The 20,832-nt window shown below is 42.8% G+C and overlaps 6 protein-coding genes across 6 annotated transcripts; 5 read left to right on the plus strand and 1 right to left on the minus strand.

The window, feature by feature from the left end:
• Window positions 1-898: 898 nt before the first annotated feature.
• On the plus strand, window positions 899-4,546 carry DSM5745_05103 (uncharacterized protein; the record flags this gene model as incomplete). The annotated part of the gene is made up of 7 exons (XM_026747119.1): window positions 899-1,222; window positions 1,305-1,514; window positions 1,571-2,082; window positions 2,142-2,369; window positions 2,420-3,159; window positions 3,526-3,782; window positions 3,833-4,546. 7 exons carry the CDS (start codon window positions 899-901, stop codon window positions 4,544-4,546), a joined length of 2,985 nt encoding a protein of 994 aa, XP_026604599.1.
• A 723-nt stretch (window positions 4,547-5,269) lies between these two features.
• Window positions 5,270-6,029, plus strand: DSM5745_05104 (BTB/POZ domain-containing protein; the record flags this gene model as incomplete). Its single annotated transcript, XM_026747120.1, has 2 exons — window positions 5,270-5,464; window positions 5,517-6,029. The coding sequence occupies 2 exons, from the start codon at window positions 5,270-5,272 to the stop codon at window positions 6,027-6,029; spliced, it is 708 nt and encodes a 235-aa protein (XP_026604600.1).
• Window positions 6,030-6,526: 497 nt separating this feature from the next.
• On the plus strand, window positions 6,527-7,048 carry DSM5745_05105 (uncharacterized protein; the record flags this gene model as incomplete). Its single annotated transcript, XM_026747121.1, has 2 exons — window positions 6,527-6,877; window positions 7,040-7,048. 2 exons carry the CDS (start codon window positions 6,527-6,529, stop codon window positions 7,046-7,048), a joined length of 360 nt encoding a protein of 119 aa, XP_026604601.1.
• A 2,467-nt stretch (window positions 7,049-9,515) lies between these two features.
• On the plus strand, window positions 9,516-10,712 carry DSM5745_05106 (GIY-YIG nuclease family protein; the record flags this gene model as incomplete). Its single annotated transcript, XM_026747122.1, has 1 exon — window positions 9,516-10,712. The coding sequence occupies one exon, from the start codon at window positions 9,516-9,518 to the stop codon at window positions 10,710-10,712; it is 1,197 nt and encodes a 398-aa protein (XP_026604602.1).
• A 1,144-nt stretch (window positions 10,713-11,856) lies between these two features.
• On the plus strand, window positions 11,857-12,603 carry DSM5745_05107 (serine protease; the record flags this gene model as incomplete). Its single annotated transcript, XM_026747123.1, has 1 exon — window positions 11,857-12,603. One exon carries the CDS (start codon window positions 11,857-11,859, stop codon window positions 12,601-12,603), a length of 747 nt encoding a protein of 248 aa, XP_026604603.1.
• A 707-nt stretch (window positions 12,604-13,310) lies between these two features.
• DSM5745_05108 (uncharacterized protein) lies at window positions 13,311-13,769 on the minus strand (the record flags this gene model as incomplete). The annotated part of the gene is made up of 2 exons (XM_026747124.1): window positions 13,311-13,431; window positions 13,603-13,769. 2 exons carry the CDS (start codon window positions 13,767-13,769, stop codon window positions 13,311-13,313), a joined length of 288 nt encoding a protein of 95 aa, XP_026604604.1.
• Window positions 13,770-20,832: the final 7,063 nt, after the last annotated feature.

Here is a 20,832-nt window from a genome sequence, read left to right on the forward strand (position 1 = left end):
AATAGCCAAGCACACTCTAGGCAGAGCCGCAGGAAAAACACCGTCGGAGCCTGTCCCGCTCAACCAATGGGAGTCGAGCTTTGTACACGATTTGCACCAGATAATGGGTTGAAAAACACTAGAGTCGATCTCCTGACTAATAAAAAGAAACGAGGGTAGCTAATGTCTTCGCTTAAGAATATAGATTGGGTCAATAAAGGTGCCATGGAAATGGCTCGAGCGCCCGACCCGGGGTCCCAACTTCAGCAGCTGGTGGCACGGGTCATATGGTTAGAGGACCCTTTGCATCAAGGTTTTTGTGGAGATGAGCGGACAAAGGCAGCCTTTTTGCTTGATTGCCAGAGAAGTGTCTTGGTTGCATCTTCAAATAATTGTCGGAGCCAATATATATTCCCGTCCTAGACCGCTCTGGTATCAAATTGTTTTGAAGCACGAGGATTACATTCTAACAGTCAATAGCACTCCTACTACAAGGCTTCCTTGACCCCGAGAAAAACAGCAAGCTATCCTCCATTATCAACATTCTCAGGATGCTTTGAATCGGTTCCGACTGCCTCATCGCTGTCGCTGCGCAGAGCGGTCACGTGCCGCCTATTCCAACAGGCCCGCCAAGCGAAATTAAAGTTTATGCCTATGCCCCTGACTAATCCACATAATCTCGATCTCCGCACAGACCGAACCATGACGTCGACGATATACAATCGCGCATCATTCCCACGACCACGCAGCCAACCCACAGCCAACCAACCAGGAAAACGAAGCCGCGGAGAAGCCAGCCATGATGTAAAGGGCTTACCGGGGTCGATTACGACCCATCTTTCCCTCATAACCCCTGGCGCGATCGCCTTCCATCGCTTATCTTCTCTTCACTTTCAACCAACATAACACAAGCGTCAAGATGTCCGACGTCCCCGACTCCCTCCTCCCAGGGAACGAAAAGGAAGCGGAGATAGACGCCGCATTTGCCGGGAAGAACCCCAAGAAAATCAATCCCAACGACGCCGGCGTCGCAGAGAACTACACTGGCCCGACAGACAGCCATATCCTGTCGCAGACGAAGCCCGAAGACCATGAGGCGAAAGGCTTAGCGCATAAAGCGGGCGAGGTTGATGGCGGCGAGGTCTCGGATCTTGGATGGGGGCTTTCGGAGACGATTCAAGAGCGCGTTGTGCCGGGGTTGTCGAACGAGGATTTGTTTTTGTTGATTCGGCGGTTTAATAAGGTGCTTACCCCCCCATTTTCATGATGATTGCAAATGGGTTTGAGGCTCAGACTACAGGTGCTAATGGTTGTATGCGCATTAGCAAATTTACAACGTCAAAGCTGTCCCCGATGCACCGCTGCAGGGACTCGACCTGATTCGAGCGGAGGACGATCATTTCTCGCCGGATAAGCTGCGCGCGACTCTGGAGCGGTTCTATACCACCATCATCATTGGACTGACTGCGTTTGTCAAGCACATCGCTAGGTTGCGCTCATGGAGGGAGCCAGTGCGGACGACATGGTTCTGCGTGGTAGATTCCCAGAGGAAATTCACCATCAACAAGAGTTTGAAACTGATGAGTATTAGATCTACTTCACAGCATGGCTTCTCGACCTCCTTGTGCCGACTATTTCCGTCACTCTACTAACTCTAGTCCTTTACACCCCCTCACGAAAGATCCTCTTCCCACCGGCCCCGATAGCCCTCGTCGATACGTCCACCGGCGGAGTTCAAAAGCCCAAGGCCGGAGTGCTCGGATCTCATGACAGTGTTACTGGCGCGCCGGAGAAGTACAAGGGTGAAGCCGCGGAGCAGGAAGCGAGCAACTTGATGGCGAGTGTTGCGACGGTAGCTGTCGGCAGTGCAGCGGGAAAGCACGATCAGGGAACACCTGAGAGCGCGCCTATGGAGTCGCAGGTGCCTGATGCAATGGATATCGTGTCTAAGACGGCGGATGCTCAGGCTGCGGCAGGCGGAGAGGTTCCGGCTGATACCCATGACAAGACACGCGAGCCGATGAAGCAGACTGTGCTGAATGGCGCGGATCAAGCGATGAGGGTTATGGCTGATGTTATCGATATGTGGGAGAGGGTTGCGAAGTAGGTCTTCCGTTTTGCTGACGGGTCAGCTGTGACCCTAGTGCTGATTATGCTGGTAGTGCGCTGGCGCCGACGCCTCCCTTCTCGATGATGACGCCTCGCTTGAGACTGGCGGCTGTCTTTGCAGGAGGATTTCTCGTCTCACTCCTAACATCGAGCTACATTTTCATGAAGATGGCGACCTTTTTCGTCGGTCTCGGTTTCTTCGGCGACCCGCTTATACAGCGAGGAATCCAGTATCTTGACCGCGAGTATCCTCACTGGAAGGAACTATCGCAACTGGAAAAGTATTGCCTTGCCCCTTTTTGTTCACGTTCATATCGCTAACAGCCTCCAGCACCCTGCTCAAAGGCGTCCCCACCAACGCCCAGCTCACCCTAACCCTCCTCCGTATCGGCGAAGCAAACGCCGCTCCTCTTCCACCACCACCGAAAGGTTCGCTAGAGAAAGCACCCTCTCGGCCCGCCTCAATTGACCACGAGAAACTCGCACTCGGCGCAACCCCCGAAGAAGTCGACCGCGCGGCCGCAAAATCGCCGAACCACCCTAACATGCAGGCTGAACGCAAGGCCGAGACCGAGAAGGAGGCAAAGCAGAAAAAGGGCTTTGGTGCCAAAGTGCTCTCTTTCTTCCGAGGCACAACCGCAGCAGGAATCGAGTCCAAGCTCGCCATCAGCCACGCCCGCGCGGAGATCGGTAACCTGCATGCGAAGAACCAAAAGGGCGTCCTCCGCAAGAAGGGCCTCGAGACTCTCCCCATGGGTCCTGTCGAGTTCGATGCGCGGTATAAGGGACACAGGGGAATGGCGATTCTCGATTCCTCCCATGAACCGCCTCTGCTGTACTTCACGACGGATGAGACGGCGCAGCTAGGTGATTACCGCATGGAGAGTCGGAAGAAGGGGAGTGTATACTTCGATATGCCCGTCGACGATATTCAGGAGATGCGCAAGATTGGCGGGATGGGCTGGAAGGGGAAGCTGGTTACCGGCTGGGCTGTTGGTGGGAAGGAGGTCGTTGATGGTATGATTGTTACTGGCAAACGCCCGCACCAGGAGTTCCAGTTGACAGCCATGAGTAAACGCGATGAGCTGTTTAATCGGCTTGTGGCGATTGACGGACAGGTTTGGAATAGCTTTTGATGTTGTTACGGATGTTTGCTGAGGTTTGACAGGTTTGGAAATAGTTCGGGTTCTTTTTTTTGAGATTTGGATATGGAGATGAATGAAATTAGTGGAGTTGGTTGACATGTTATTTAAGTTTTGTATTAGCAGTTTTAGCCAAAGGAAACTTGCTGTCTTCTGCTTTCGTTGAGTGAGGGGATTGTGTCTGTCCCTCAGTAACACACCTCAGTCTCATCTTTTCCTCTCTTCTCATTCAACTCTCCTCATCCTTCATCTCCCTATCTTTCTACACCTACCTTTTGCATCTCTGCTCTATTAGTCGAACTCGACTTCTTCACCTACTACAACCGAACTCTTGCTCCCAGTCACGGCAATCGCGGTGAAGCCTATCGCTTCGAAGCGACCATGACCGGCAATTCGGGATCCCTCCTCAAGAAGACCATGAAGGATTTATACCTGAGCGGTAGATTCTCCGACATGAAGATCACCTGTCAGGGATTCACCTTCAATACTCATCGCTCTGTTGTCTGTACCCAGTCTGCCTTTTTTAACGCAGCAATCAACGGCAATTTCAAGGTAAGTGTTGACCCGTTCCTCATCGAATGACTCATTACTGATTAGTATAGGAGGGTCTTAGCCAGACAGTAGATCTGCCAGACGATGATCTCGAAACGATCGAGCGCGTGCTATCCTTTCTATACTTCACCCATTACGAGCCCGCGTCCCATGCGATGGATTTGTCAACACATCTGGAGACTACCGGGGCCAAACAAAAGGACCAAGACGCGAAGAAATCCAACGTACAGAGTAGATCGGAAAAGGAAGAGGCTTGTCTTCGTGCGGCCTACACCCACTTGAAAGTCTACCTCGCCGCAGACAAGTACGGAATCGATTCTCTGAAGGAGTTCGCTTCAAACTGCTTTGCTTCCCAATCTGACTATATCCCGGTCGGTGCAACCTTTCAAAAAACCCTCCAGGATGCCCTGGCAATGGCACCTCCCTCCAGCTCCGAGCTCCAGGAAGCCGTTGCCGCTGCTATTGCTTCCCGAGCTGCGGAGTTGATCGACAGTGGTGTCGTCAAGCAACTTCTGGATACCCGTCCAGAAATAGCTTCCGCAGTCCTTTCTCGGCTCGTCGAAACGGATGAGATATGGCATGACGCAAAGGAAAATCAGGTCGGCCGCATGATCAACAGCGCTTTGACGATGCGTGGTCGCAACAGGTGCGGCTGTAACCCCTTCTCCGTCCAGCTGCGCCCGGGCGACTTTGCGGCCGAACGATTTAAATGTGGCAATTGTAGGGAGGTGTATAATGTCGACGACAAGGACCTAGAGTGGTGAGCCACTTCCATGAGCAACATCTGAGAGGCAGTTTGATCGGTTGGGCACTGGTTGAGATGGATTGCAATTCGGTAGAGGGATGCGAGCCTTAAGGATGGTCAGCGTTTTAGGAAAGGGCGAGTTGGAACCTTGAATATCATGTTAGCCAGGGGGTAAGAGCTGTGATTTTCCATCGCGCGCTTTATTCTATGTTTTCTAATAACGAATGCCCATAACATGATGACCACGTCCGGATCTGGTCCCCGTTTCCATCGAGGCTTGGGTAAAGCTGCATTGACTCGGGACATCGAGCCCACCAGACGACCTACGAGAACCTACTGTGCATAGAGACCGCGACGAAACCACTTTTCAGGATATGTCCGGGATAGTCGGGATGTAGCTGCTGCTCAGGTGGACTCCAGTGTTCCCTACTTGGATCTCTGGGCAGAGTGCACCTTCGTGTATACTATTTGACAAAGGCGTAATTGAATATGAGGTATTTAAATACTCAATGTGTTGAAAACGAGTTGTTGCCTGTTGTCAGTTTCTGCTTTGCTCTCGCTGTTTGCTGCGAGTAAAACACCTCTCGTTGTCTTCCAACGTTCTCTTCTTCTCCCACCCACAACTTTCTTCTCCTACTTCTTTCCCACCCTCAAGTTCGTGAATCCTTTTCTTCAAGCATAGTGATTCCTCCTCTCTCTACTTGTCCTCGAGTCGGAATAAACCTCAAAGGCATCTGCAACCATGGCGGAATCAGCGGGAGCAACGACCTTCGAATCATCCGGGTCACTCGTCCTCGAAAATATGAAGAACCTCTTTCTGACTGGCAAATACGCAGATATGAAGGTCACTTGTCAGGGATTTACATTCAACGTCCACCGTGCAATCTTGTGTTCCCAATCCACCTTCTTCGACGCCACGGTCAACAGAAACTTCAAGGTAGAGTCTCTGAATATTTGATCATTGAATATGGCTGACGGGCGTTGGTCAGACAGTAGACCTACCAGAAGACGACCTCGAAACTATCGAACGCGTATTATCCTTCCTTTACTTCAATTACTACGACGAGCTCAACCACGTGATGGACTTGCATACCCAATTGATCAGTCTGAGGCTGCGCAACCTGGCCAGGAATATGGGAAGGATTGTATTTGAAAAGCCAGGAAGTGGGCTCCATCCTCCAGGAACAATTGAACCATACATTCACATACAAGTCTACGCCGCAGCGAACAAATACGGAATACCTACGTTGAAAGACTCAGCAGCCGAGCGTCTTGACTATTGGTTCGACAAGGTGAGCCAGGGTGTGACGCCCGAGATACTCACCTATGCCTTCAGCATACTCCCCGCGGATGACTCGCAACTCCGATACATCCTCATTAATTACATCACCAAGTATCTGGGTACGTTGGTTGAGAAAGAGGGGTTCTCTGGCTTTCTAGAAGCGTACCCAAGTATCGCGCCCGCTGTTTTTGTTCGACTGAAACGAGAGCAAAAACTTTGATGCACCAGGGGGTTACGAGATCGCCAGCATGATAAATGCTGCTCTGCGCCAGGACGTCTGCAGTAGTGCAAGGATCACGACGGGCCATTCCTTAGTGGACTGGATGAGGACGACCTTCGGATGGGTCAGTACATTTGCTTGCATTGGGGAAAATCCATTGATGGGCGGTTTTGGGATTAATGGACACACGGAACCATGCTTAGGAATTATATTGGAAGGCCGACTGATCTACTTAGTTCAAGTTTTCTCGCGATGCAGTGCAGGTTGGTTAGATGTGAGTGTGCGGAACAAACGGAGCTCTAGAGAGCTGTTACTTCCAAGGTTGGATCAGAACCTCATGTTATTTGAGAACCACATCTAAATGGCAATTACTTTTTAGAACGTATCATCACTAACGTACTTTTAATTAGGTAACGTGCTCATGTTGCAGGCAATACGGCAACTCTTCTAGCATTCTTGACGATCGGACAAGGATGCCGTATACGTATCGCGTGGCTATGGCCATGGACGGCGAGAGCGGCCTACGCGTTCTATTCTTTCCTTCCCACAGGGTTAACCCAGATAAACTCATTGCCCAGCATGGTGAGGATTTCATGGCGGATGGAAGAATAGCCTCTCTTCTTGCGGCAAATGGAAGACTTGCTTCCGAAGTCTTCAAGCAAATGGTGGAGATCCAAAAGGTAATGGCACAGAGCCAAAAGGCAATGGTGGAGATGCACAAAGCAAAGGAAGCCAAGCACACAGAGGAGCTGAAAGCACAAGCAGTCAAGCACATCCAGGAGATGGAAGCACAGACTGCGAATTACCTTGAGAAAAGGAAACGGATTGACGCGGAGTGGATAGATATTGTTCAGATTTCCTGTATTGAAATATTGTCTCACCGTGACGGCTGCCACTGCGAAGCGGTGGTGGTCAGAGGGTACAGTGGTCAAACGTGCACCATACTGTGTGGTGAATGCCATGATGATATTCATGTGTTTCGGTCAAGGATCTGACTGGCTGCATTACAGGCTGTTTGAGATGGGAAGGAAATCGAGCAAACCTTTGAAACCACATAGGCCGGAGAGGGCGAGGCCGGGGAATCGTGGAGGTGCTACTGCGCACCAAGTTGTATTCGAACCAGCTACGAAAATCCATCTGCTTGCTTACCCTTGCTATACCTATCACACTACCATTCCGATGTTTACTTATACTGGCAGGGACGAACAAGGCTGAGGCCATGACACCCATCCAAACAGGAACATTGTCAAATCGCAATGCCGCATCTTCCATTTCTTCCAGCTCTTTTTCATTTTTCAACAAACCATCTGCAGGCCGCGCAAGTCAGAGGGTCCTTCAGCTCTTCAGAAAAAATTGGCTCCTTTACCAGGTCCCATACGTTCTGCAACCGTCAGCGAGTCGAGGCTTCGATCATACCTCGAGGAACGACAACTGCCACGGAAACCCACAGCTGGGGACTGGATCCTCTGGTTTCATTCGGCTGGAAGACTATGGTACCTAACGTGATCGATAACACTCCGTAACGGTTACCCGCATTTAAGGCAATATGGGAGAGCCCTGACGATTGAAATCATGCTTATACGCTCAAGATGAAGGCTGTGCCATAATGTCAATTAAGGTACGTTGATCAAAACAATTGTCATCGAATTTTTGCTTCACGGCGCTGATGTTCGGGGTTCCGGCAACACTCTGCGGTCTTTCGGCTGATATGAAGGGTGCACGATCCGCATCTTTGATTTGGGGACACTGAATTCGATGATCTTTGGAGATTGGGTGAGCCTCATCGCGAGGCTACGGCCAATCGAATGAGCAAGCTCATTGACCAATGGTGGACTACCGTCTATATGACGCTCGGTACTCCGCAGCACATCGCCTCTGAGTATCTCGACAAACAAACAGCAACTTTCGAGGAGGACTTCTGGTGCATGGAAGTATACTCCAGCGCAATGCGATAGTGCCAACGAGAAGAGGGAGTGCACTCGTCCAAAGCGAAGACAATCTGTAAAAGCTAACGACGCGAGTTTCATCAGACACAAACAAAGCAAAAGCCGATCACATTTCCGGGGCTGGATTCGATATCCTAAGAAATCGCGCCACTCGTTAGCCTGTGCCGTGTCAACTATCCGGAGGTCTCTCAAAGGCCATGGCAGCCATTCTACAATGGAAAAACTGCACTTTGCTAAAGACGCGCCACGAGAAGGTGCGCACAGCGCTTCGAAGAAGCAGTCGCTCGAAGAGATAGAGACCGAGGCATCAACAAACACGACTCCGGCGGCATAGAAAAACGTATTCTCGCAACTGAGGCTACCAGTACCACCGAGACACATTACCTGCTTGAGTATGCTGCGTACCGAATATGGTGTCATCACGGCTAACAGAATAACTGGAAAGCGACCAATTGCACCAAGGCTGACCTCAAGGCCGGATTCGAAGCCATGAGAGAGAGCACCACCAGATCATTCCGCTTCTGCTTCGAAATAATATAACCTTGACGGAGTCAAGATCTTTGCAGTTATTCCCTGCGAGTTTCTACTACACTGTTCGCTCACAAACAACCGGTTATACTGACGAAGATACAATTGAATCAGTGGTTTCGCGGGAGAGGTAGGGCAGCGACGAAAACGAGCCACTGGAAGAGACCCTTATTGACAAGGAGGCATTGCCCACTACATTGCGGGCTATGGCTACCCCAATTCTCCAGCTCTTTTTTATCCTCAATCCCCGAGCCATTTTCACTGCGATACCCATTCAGCTATCGAATACCCGGCATCAGATCGGTAGCAAGAAAAGATCGAACAATCCTCATCCGCATGGTCTTCCCCAAGAAAGTACCAATCCTGCATTTCTACTCCAAGGCCTTCTTCCATCGAGTACACTTTACGGGAATCCGCTCTCTCCAAAGATGTGATTTACTGAAGTGTATGAAAGGATCAGGCATAGCATGCCTAGGTTTTTAGCTGCGATGTCTTCACAGGATAAGTGCTTCAAATAATCAAGTCTCCTGCATTGAATGACGCAGATGAACATGGATGGCGCGAAATGAGATCATTATCCCTATCGAACAGTGGCTGGTGCGCGTGAATTCGAGACCATCTCACGAGTGCGATGCCAGACGAACAAGCCACGCAGCATAGCCCGGGCCGGTCCAATTCGTTATCTTGTGTCGCCCGTCATGGCGCGATGCTACGGAGTACTCTAGCCTCCATGTATCTATCTGTGGCGCACGAGATACATCCAACAGCATGATTGGACCAGCAAGACAGCGCAGGGCTAAACTTGGAATTAGCGACAGGGGTCTGCGGCACCTGCAGGGATAGCGCACAGCCCCAGGCCCGACCAGGCACCACTCGATCTGTGCCTTGCTGCGCCTTCCCGGTTTCTATTGGAATTCCTTCCCTGAACTATTAAGCATGAGGGTCGGCCCGTGGGGGTCCATTGTGGCAACATTTCCTCGCCAATAATCTTGTGATCGGTAAGTATACGACAATGGCATTACCGGACGATCTTCTCGCCACGCCTTTATCCCTGGGCCACGCGCCCTCGGCGACTTTACATGACGCCGTGAGAACACCTGTTTCGTTGGCTACGGCCACTGCGGTCTCAAGCGGGCGAAATGATGAGGACCCGCCGGAAACGCCCTCGCCCTGCGCGAGAAAGGTAGCCAGGCGAGTGCAGAAGAAACGCCAGGAGAGGACCTCGCCCAATCGCAGGCTCATCCAGGAGATGAGGCGGAAAAACAAGTCGCCTATTTTCGTTGCCGCGCTAGCCAAGGGGCTTTCTGGGGAAGCAGTTGCTGAAGATAATGGGCCTGTGCACAAATCGGATGGTGAGCTGCATATCACCGTTGAAGCAGTTGAGTCAGAAAATGAAGATACAAATGAGCAGCATGGGAGCGAGCAGCAGCCCATTATCATAGAGACAGATTCAGATTCAGATGCCGTCGACACCCTTTCGCCAACCCACGAAGACTCAGAAGAATTCGTACCAGCGCAATTCCAATCCTTCACGCCCCGAACCCACACAGTCCACGCCATATTTGGGGACATCCGCGAGGCAATGACAAAATCGTACAAGAAGAGCACAGGGCATGGGTACATCCTCTTCGACCGGCACAGCGAAAGCCCCTTCTTCAAAATTGGAAAGTCAGCAGACGTAAAGAGACGCCAGAAGAACCACCAACGGGAGTGCAAGTTGGCGACCTGGAGCATTATCTCGAAGCCAGCGCGAGCCATCCGCACGCCGATGCGTCTCGAGCGTCTAGCTCAAGCCGAGCTGCGGAATCTCAGCTATATCCCGAGCTGCGCATGTGGCGTTGCGCACCAGGAGTACTTCTGGGGTGAGAAGGAACTCGGGCTGGATGCTCTTGCGTTCTGGGCTGTGTGGCTGCAAGGGAAACAGGAAGGCGAAGAGTCCGAGCCGTACGACTGCAATGAGCAGCTAAAGCCGTTTTGGGCCGACCGCCTGGACCAGTTCCAGGACCGCATAAACGACTATTTCAGATGCGATGACCCTTTTGCGAGGAGAGCGACGACGAAGCGCCCGCGTGCCAGGCATGCCTTCGAGCAGGGTGGGAGAAGTTCGCGTCACCAACAGCAGCCGACAAACTCGACTACGCCTGCAGGGTGGGCATCCCCTCTAGACGCGCGCGACAAATCCTGCAAAGCCTCAACCGCCTCTGGCTAGTCAACCTGATCGGACAGGTTCTTGAAACGTGGCGCTGGATATCCGATCCCAGTGTCTGCCTCTGCGTCGTGGCACTGAGGCTCTTGGGCGGCTGCTTCATTGATAACGCGTTGTTTCTTGTGTGTGTTTCTGCGTTCGCACATCTTCAGCGGGGATATAGTGGTGGCTTTCAGGTTGTCGTTGCGGGTGCTAGGGGGTGCGCGAATCTGAGCCTGGGTCCAAGCTCAAGCCCGAGTTCCGGATCAGAGAGAGGTTCGGTGAAGAAACGAGGACAAGGTAGCCTGACTGCCGCCGAGATAGTGCCGTCCTTGGCTGACGATGCAGAAAGAGGCGATGCCCCTATCACTCAGGACAGGGGCGTTGGCAACGGCTCTGAGACCAGGAGGAATCGGGAGAGGCGGAGGAGCACTTAGCACCTTTCTGTCTTGTTTGAATAGGACACGGTTAATCTGTGGTGATGTATAAGGATATATAATGATATCATGCTGAGTGCGCTTAAATTCGAGCATTGTCAACGCTGCTGGAATGCGCCAGGTTTAAGTAACCTTGGAAGATTCCCACACCTGCAGGGTTTGCGAAGATCTACTGACTATATTTAGCTGGAAGACCACGCTGGTTGATCCAGGCATGGAGAATAGGGTCTATAATAAATGCGAGCTTGTTGCGATGCTGGAGTTCCCTGCGCACAACCAATCCACCTCTCAGCTTCGACCTTTACAATGCAAGGAGCAGGAAGACTTTTTTACCAATCAAGAATAGAGATTCTGCACCCAGATATGCAAAAGCCATAGACCGAACGGCGACGGGACGCATGGTGCCCTCCCGTTCGTACCTTATCAATCGTGTAACCTTCAGGCGACAACTGACCACGCATATGACCTCGGGCATATCATTCCTGTTTCCAGCTCTTGATCACCTGGCTCGGCCAAATTGTCGCAGAATTAGATCACAGCGAGACCAGATGATTGGACATCAAGCCTATGGAACGGCGCAGACCCCTGCTAGCCATGTTTTTGAGGCTACCGTAGCATCCGCTTGGTTCTCTCGTGCATCATGGCTACACGCCTCTATAAGAGGGAGGGCTGCAACTCCATGATCCCGCATACCCACGTCCCCAACCCATTCCCGACGAGGCGCTCATAGAATGCTCTTGCTGCTAGCCGTCTTCTCCGCTCTAGCGGCGACCGCCGAGATTCTCAAGCCCAGAATTGTCGGCGGCACCGAGGTCTCCATCGAAGAGGTCCCCTACCAAATCGCCCTTCTCTACGCCGGTGTGCAAGCATGCGGGGGCAGCATAATCAGCAACATCCATATTATTACCGCAGCGCACTGTGTTGAAAGTGCCCCGGATCCAAGCTATCTTGCCATCCGCGCTGGCTCATCATTCGCCGATCACGGCGGCACCATTCACAATATTTCCAACGTCGCCGTACACCCTGACTACAGACCAACAACTACCAACGACTTTGCTGTCCTTACTCTTACCACGCCTCTGGTGTACGGGCCCGGGATTGCCCCCGTGGGCCTGCCAAGGTCTGGATCTGCTTTGCTGGCCGCGGGCGAAGAAGTTGTTGTCTCGGGTTGGGGCAATATCAAGGAAGGCGAGTTTTTCTCGCCGACGTTGCGGGCTGTGAGGTTGGGTATGGTGGGGATGGAGGAGTGTAGGGCGGCCTATTCGGGTCGCACTATCGCGGATAGTATGTTCTGTGCGGGGATCCCAGAGGGTGGGAAGAGTGCTTGTCAGGGGGACAGCGGGGGCCCGCTTGTTAGGAATGGGGTGTTGTTTGGGGTTGTCTCTTGGGGGGAGGGGTGTGCTCGTCCGGGAATTCCGGGGGTTTATGTGAATGTAGCCTACTTTCGGGATTTCATTGCACAGGTGGCTGGGATTTAGAAAGTCGGCGTAGGTCATTGGGGTTGGAGGATATAGAGGGAATGAAGTCCAAGTGACCTTGGAAGAGTAGAGACAATTTGGGACACTCAGTGTTGATAGGTATCAAGAGATTCACTATTGAGTTAGAATTAGAGGAATAAAAGGCGCTAATCAGCCCTATGACTTTCACATATCAAACTATAGGTGCATCAACTGGAAAACGCGCTGGTATGGACATGAACACGTTGGCTGTCAGGGTTGCGCAGTTGTCCTCTTGTGCGACCATACACGTAGATGCCTGGAGTGTGGTATTAGTTATACGGCCAGCAATATAGTATTCGCTATGATTGATGTTTGAGACGCATTTTTAGTTCGTCCTTGTAAGGTTGATATTGAAATATATACATAGCGAGTATGCCGATATCCCGAGGTATTCCGTTTCTGCGCAACAGCCCAAGTCACTGCAATCCTGGCTGCATATCCCGGCAAAAGGAAAGCAAAAAGAGCTACCAGAGCTGCTCTCAAGTCCAGACACAAATATCATTGCTTCGTAGCCTTTGCATTTACATAACAGTATGGGGAAAACCTGCTTCAGAGGGAAAAAACCCATACCAAGGCAATTATTCCAAACCCGAAATCATCTTTTCTCCAAACCGAGTGCAAAAGTACCCAAGACAACTTATCCAAGCCCAGGCCACGTCACCACCCTCCAGGATGATTCTCGTGGCCTAGGGGTCGGGGGACTTGACAACATTGACAAAATCCGACTCGGCAATGGGATGCGTTATACCGATAACCACATCTTCGGGTCGCTCATCGGGCTTCATGGCCCAGATCTTGTAAGAGTTTCTATAAATTCAGGACAGATGGATCAGTAACAGTGGCAGCAGACAGCCGTCAGCAGTCTGCGGCCTAACATAACACGAACGGGGACGGGGAAGGAGGCCCTACTCCACCACGAAATCTTTCGTTTTTCCCTCGGGAATAGTATATTGAGATTCATTTTCGATGTCGACATACTGGCCCTTGTCATTGATTTGGACGGGCTTCGGAGGGTTTGGTATACCCGTGTTCGTGTAGTGTGTGAGCCAGAAATCGGCCTTTGGAGGATCGTCTCTGGAAGAAGAAGAGGATGAGGAAGCATCAGTCGTTTGTGAGAGGAAATACCGGAGTATCAGAGAGATCATGCTATCTGTATACGCTATACGTACGAGCTCCACGTCCAGGCAAATCGAAACCGTTGGCCCTGTATAATGGGGACGCCAAGAGGGGTATCAAAGAGCATGTTGTTGATGTGGGTTTTTGTTTGGGGCTAGGAGGATTGAGACACTTGAAGATATTTTTTGTCCTTTGGGAGAAGTATACTAGAACCCAGAGATGTCTGCTTCCTGGGACTCATTTGCAGCTGGCGAGCGAGAGTCACAGATTTATACCTTGACAGCTTCGATGGGATCTTCATCCTGAGGACGCGGCTGTTTGTCCTGCGATGCAGTATATGCAGCCATAGTCATAGGTGCTCTGCAAGCTGTGTAAGTCAGGACGCTGTGATTTGACTCGGAGGAATTATGGTCTTCTTGGCAATGTCCGGGCTGTGTGAGGCTTCATGTGATAAGTTTCTTTTTTTTTAGAAGTTTCTGGCATTTTTGATACATGCACATCGCACGTACTTGATTCTTCTGGATGGCAGCATTACCTGACTACCTGAGAACCTTGGTAAGAGCATTTATTAGCATTGTTCATTGGGAGGAATGACGGGAATGAGGCCTGGGGCTCCTTACGCCTTCTTATTTCGTCAGCGTTGCATGGTCTAAGTAAGATCTCGGTGCTGGTTTGTGAGCGCATTTCGGCTTGATCGCCAGGCCAAGTATCCTTCAACTGTGCATCTCTACGACATTATTGAAGCTCTTTTCCAAGACAACGATCGGATGATTGCAGCAGTCATGATTTGCTCATCCAGATCGCGAATGAGAACATGGGAACCTAGCCCATATAACAGTGTACATCAGGATGAAGCTTACAGGTAGCGTAGCGCGTATCGTTCATGCGTGCAGGTGCCTTCGTTGATGTCCGGAGCGGATTCCTACTGTAAGTTTCAAGGTGCATACGAGGACCAGGCAGTCAATTCGTCAGAGGGTCTGCAGCTCGCGCGCCGTATTTGCAGAGAGTGGTTTCAAAACTTCGTGGACTTCGCCCCTCGGCCAGTGAGTGACGTGGTACAATTGTTGCATTCCACACGAGCTTATTGGTGCCTATCGCTTGACGAGTTTATGTACGCTGACACCTCACTTTGAGGCTTTGAGCCGGTCATTATCCGCTTTCGTGCCAATTCCGATTGTGGCCAGCATGTTCTCGTGCTAATGTCAGATGGCCATGCAGCAGACGGCGTACCTGGCGAGATCTCCGCTGAGCTGCGTTTGGGGGTGTCGCTGGCGAGTGCGTCCCTGACGAGCGGGGCGATCTCGACGTTGCTCAACGATCCTTATACATCAAACGCGCCTAGTCTTGGGTTAAGGGTCGGCGTATACTCTCAAAAATAGCGTCCAGGGTATCTGCCAGTACACACCCCATTCCGAAGTTGATGTCGTTGGGCTGGCAATCCCATGCTCTGAACCTAAATAAGCAATCCTCAATTTGATCTCCGCATTCACTGATGCACTGCTGGACATGATAGACCGGCTACGCCTGGACGTGTATATCCAGGACGAGCTTGTAGTTACTTGCAATGACCCATCAGACCAGGGCAGTATGCGCATGCCATCGCTGCCGTGATGCAAATGATCCTCTTACGCATAGAGCGCAACGAAGCCTGCCCAACCATTTGAGAAACCAATGTCAGAATTGGATATGGATTTCCGCCAGGCAACCATGGGCGTGTGGCTGAATATGTACTTAACCATCTTGTCTAGCGGTATCGCCTTCGCTACCGAGAAGTGGACGAAGTAAGAGCCCGGCAGCGGCGCCCTGCACTGACTACATTTTGCCTCTCAAAGCAAACCTAAGTTGGGCGAAATGTTTCACCATTTCAGTCAACCAGAGACACAGAGGTTCATGCTCACCAAGGCCCACATGCGACCGTATTGCCAGTGTCCTGATGATGGCAGGCACGTCGTCTTGGATACCTGTGACCTGGCCTAGCTATTCCCTCTCACAAGTTCCCAGAATGTGAATTGGCAATTCGAACTGCAGCTTCAAGCTGGTTCCCGAATAGTACCGAAGATACCTTATATCGTATAATACTCCGCCTTATGGGAATGGGCTCCGTAATGCAAGAGCAGAGGTTATTTTATATGATACTTAGCACTGTGAGATCACCCTTCCCCTTCAAATAGAGGTTATCCAACGGCCGTATTTGCGCTATCAGGGCCGTTCATCGTCCAGGAACTCAGCATATCGAGTCTTTGCCGTATATCATCTCGGTCCCGGGGCTTGACAGCAAACCATGGGTAGGACGCTCTTCGGCTATGGAAGATACATCCAGGTACCTATTGCTCCCGATTGGCTCTTGCTCTGCGGTCTCCATCTGTTGGACAAGAGGTGGAGATCCCTTAAATCTCCGCGGTAAACTTAGTTAGATAACTTTAACTAACCTCCAAAAATAGAAAAAAAATTAACCTTTAACTTTAGCCGGATCTTACAACCTAATTAAAAAATAAAATATAAAAAAAAATAAATATAGCTTAAATTTTCCTATATTTAGCTATTAAACTTTTATATTTTTATTTATTTTAAAAAATTTTACATTTTATTTACCTTTTAATTTTTATTTTAATTTTATATAATTAATTTTTATTTAAAATATTTATAACTTTAATAATTATAAGCCTGGCTTATACTTTACTTTTTTAAATATTATTTATATAATTATTTTTAAAGTTATTTATTACCTAAATTTAAACTTTTAAAGTTTTTTTTTACTTATTATATAATATATTATAAAAAAATTTTAATTTTTATTTATAAATACCTAGTTTAATACTATTACCTTAAATAACCTTAATATATAATATTTATAATATTAAATTATTAAATTAATAACTATAAGCCTTATAATATAAGACTATATTAATTTTTTAATTAATAATAAAAACTTATTACTTATTTTTATTAGCCCGAGGCTAATTTTTAAAAATTATTATTTTAATATTTTAAAAAAAGGCAAACTTTAAATAAGTTATTTAATATTTAATAAATAAAATAAATATTATAATATAATAAAAAAATATTTTACTTAAAAAAATATAAAGCTTTATTAAATATAATAATAACTTATATAATTTTAATTATATTTAGCTTTTACTAATAACTTTTATATAGCTAAAAATATTTATATATAATACTTTAACTTTTTATAAAATATTATATATAATTTAATATTACCTGCTAAATAAAAATTAAGATAAAATAAAAAAAGGTAGTTATTTACTAAGGCCTTTTTATTAAAAAAATAAATTAATAATTAATATAACCGCTGGGTTAGTGTATTTATTAAAGCTAAAAAATTTAATATTTTTATTAATAATTAAAATACTAACATGCTTTAAAACTTTATATACATTATTATAATTATTAATAAAAAGTTTAGTTAAAAGCTTTACATGGCTATTCTTTTTTAAAAAAAAGAACTTTACTAATATTATTAAAAAGTTTAAAGTATTTTATATACTTTAGGCCATTTATACTATATATAATAAATTTAAATAATAATTAATAAATAATACCTTTACCACGCTTGAAGAAAATAACTTAATAAATAAAAAAAATAAAAATATTAAAAATAATAAGAAATTTAAGAAAAATAGTAAAAATAAAGATAATAAATTAAAGCTAATATACCTAGTATATAACCACCTATATTTTATTACTTTTTACTAGTATTTTAATACTAAAAAAGCTCTAAAAAATTAGGAGCCTTAAAAAAAACTTTATAAAAAGTAAAAAAAAATATATAGGATTTAATTATTAAAAAAAAGTATTAAGCACCTTTAAAAAATCTAGATTTAATATAATAGTATTTAAAATTAAGGCTAAAAAATAACTTTAAAAACCTAAAAAAAGTTATAATAATAATTACTTATTTACTATTTAATAGCTTATAATATAGCCTATATAAAAGTATTATTATTAATTTTAGATTTTTTATATATGTTACTAATAACCTTACTAAAATAATTAATATTTATAATACCTTTAAAAATAATATTATTTTTATTAGTAATATTATTAATAAAATTAAAAAATTTAATATACTTTATATCTCTTGCAAGGGACTAGACAGCTTAAAAAAGCTTTTATAATTTAATAATTATATTTATATTTTTAGCTTTTATACTATTATTATATCCCTTAATAAAGCCATGTTAGTAAATTTATATTTTAATAATTATAAAAGGACTTTTAAAAACTTAAAAAAAAAGATTTTTATATACTTAAATAATATTATAAATTATATATAATTTATTATAAAAAATTTAATATTAATAATAATAAAAAGATTAAGGCCTTTTATACTATAATAAAAATAAAAATTAATACTTTATAACTTTAAAAATATTATTAAAAAGCCTAAAAATTTAGTATAAATATATAAGCCACCTTAATACTAATATAGTATTTAAACTTTTAATATTTATAATTAGTATATAAATTAATCCAGCGCCTTAGCTTTTTAATAAAAAATAAAAAAAAAATTACTTTGCGCGCCGTGTAAATTCTTATAATTTTTTAAATAAATATTATAAATTAAATTAATTAAAGTAACCCAACCTTTTAAAAAAATTTATTTTAATATTTTTATTTTTAAAGCATTTTAAAATAATATAAAATATACCTTTTATTTTTTAAATAATACTACTTAAATAAAATAAATAATATTATATACTAAAAAAATAATTACTAGCGTGTTATTTAATTACTTAATATATATATTTTTAAGTAATTTAGCCTTTATATTTATTTTTTTTATATAAATAATAAGATATTATAGCTTTTAAATAACTTTAAATTTATTAAAAAATAATAGGGTTTAGCCTTTAAAACTATTATTTTTAATATACTTAAATAAAATAATATAAGTAAGTAATTAAAAAAAAATTATTTTATAAAAAGTTAAAGCACTTTTATTAGCTGCTAATATATTTTAAAATTTTATATTTAAAGTTATAAAAATATTTATTTATATACTAAATTATATATTTATAAAAAATAAAAAAAAATAATTTATATTATTTTAAAAGTTTTAAGTATTAATAGGTAATACTTGCCTAGTAAATATAATTAATATTTTTAAGTTTAAATTACTTGCCTACTAGCAGCTAAAAACTCCTAACTTTTATAAAATAAAGTTAAAAGCAGCTATTAAATATTTTTATAAATATAAAAAAGTTTATAATATTTAAAAAATTTAAAACCCTCGCGCTAAAGCTATATAATATTTAGTTATTTAAATAAAAAATATAATATTTAATAAGACAAGAACCTATAATAAAAATAACTTAATTTATATAACTAGTTTAAAATACATAATCCTAGTATATATTAATAAAAAAAACTAGTTAATATACTATTTTTTATTAACTTTAAAAATAATTTTTTAAATTTAATAATTAAAATAAGCCTACTCCTAAACCTAATAACATAAAAATAGGTAAAAATAAAAAGGTTAAAAATAATAAACCTTATACTAAAATTAATGCTTAAAATAAAGTTATTTTTAACTTACTTAGTAACTTAATATTATATAATAATAGGAATTTTATAATCTTACTTACTTTTATTATTAGCCTAAGCTTAGTAAATATTATAATTAATTAAAGCTTTTAAACCTATAATAACTATAAAATTATTTTAATAATACCTAACTAGGTGGTAAAAAGCAAGAAAAATAAAAAAAATTTAATTTTAAAAATAATAGCGTTGGAGGGGTCCCATAAGTAAAAAATAATATAAATAAAAATAATAATAAAAAAAATATTAATATTACTTTTTTTTATTAAATCTAACGTAAAACCACATAAAATTAATATAAAAAAAGTAAAATCCTAATCCTAGACTCCTAACTACGCAGGTTAAATTAAATAAAAAAGCCTAATATAACCACCTGCACTAAAAGTAAAATTTAAAAAATTTTATAAATAAAAACTATTTAAAATAAAGACCTTTTTTTAAAATTTTTTATACTAAACTTTTTTACTAGCTAGCAAAAAACTTTACTAAATATTATATTTTTTTTACTTAATAATTTTTAAGCCTTTTAAACCATTGCAAGAGGTACTAGGTAAAGTTATTTATTAAAATTAGTTTTAAAAAAAACTAAAAAACTAGGTAAAACTTATAAAGTATTTATATAAAAATTAATTTATAAAGGCTACTAAAGTTAAATTTAGTACTTTTAAAAAACTTTATACCTTTAAAATTATTTTTATACTAAAAAGCAAGATTATTATACTACTTATATAAGTATTTAAATATAAATTTAATTTTACTAGTTATTTAAATAAATTTAAAGCACGCCTTTATATTAAAAAAGATTTTTAACTTATTAATTATATACCTAGCCCCTGGCGTGTTAAAGGTAAAGTATTTAAGTTAAATTAATTTTTATATAACCTTAAATAATTACCGTGTATTTAATAAAAAAATATTTTTAATACTTTTTAAATATAGCTTTAAGCTAGTGCTAAAAAAGCCTTGCCTTTTTATTATAAAATATTTTATAATTATTTTTTTTATTAATAATATACTTATTATAAGCAAGAAATTAGCTAAAGCTAAAAAAAAAAGGTTATTAACTTTATTAAATATATAAAGTATATATATAAATTATAAAATTTTAGTAAAGTAAAGTAGTTCTTAAATATTAAAATTATTTATAATTATTATAATTAAAAAATTTAGTTACTTTAAAATTTTTATATTAATAATTTACAGGTTAAATATAATTTTATAGTACTAAGTAAAATATTAAAAATATTTTTACTTATTAAAAAACTAATACTTACGCCTTTAAATTATATACTTATAAAATAAAATATTTTCTTATATTAATAACTTATTAGCTTATTTTTTTATTTTATTATAATAATATACTTTAATACTTTTAAAGTAGCTAGTAAGCTTACTTAATATATAATATAATTTAATTAAAACTTATATTAAGGTAGCTAAGTACGCTATTTAATATTTTATTATTATAAAAAACCTAAAAATTAAATACTTAGTTAATATTAAAAAAAATTATTATTATAATATTTA

This window comes from Aspergillus mulundensis (assembly GCF_003369625.1).
Source record: "Aspergillus mulundensis strain DSM 5745 chromosome Unknown scaffold_4, whole genome shotgun sequence".
In the NCBI taxonomy this organism is placed as follows: domain Eukaryota; kingdom Fungi; phylum Ascomycota; class Eurotiomycetes; order Eurotiales; family Aspergillaceae; genus Aspergillus; species Aspergillus mulundensis.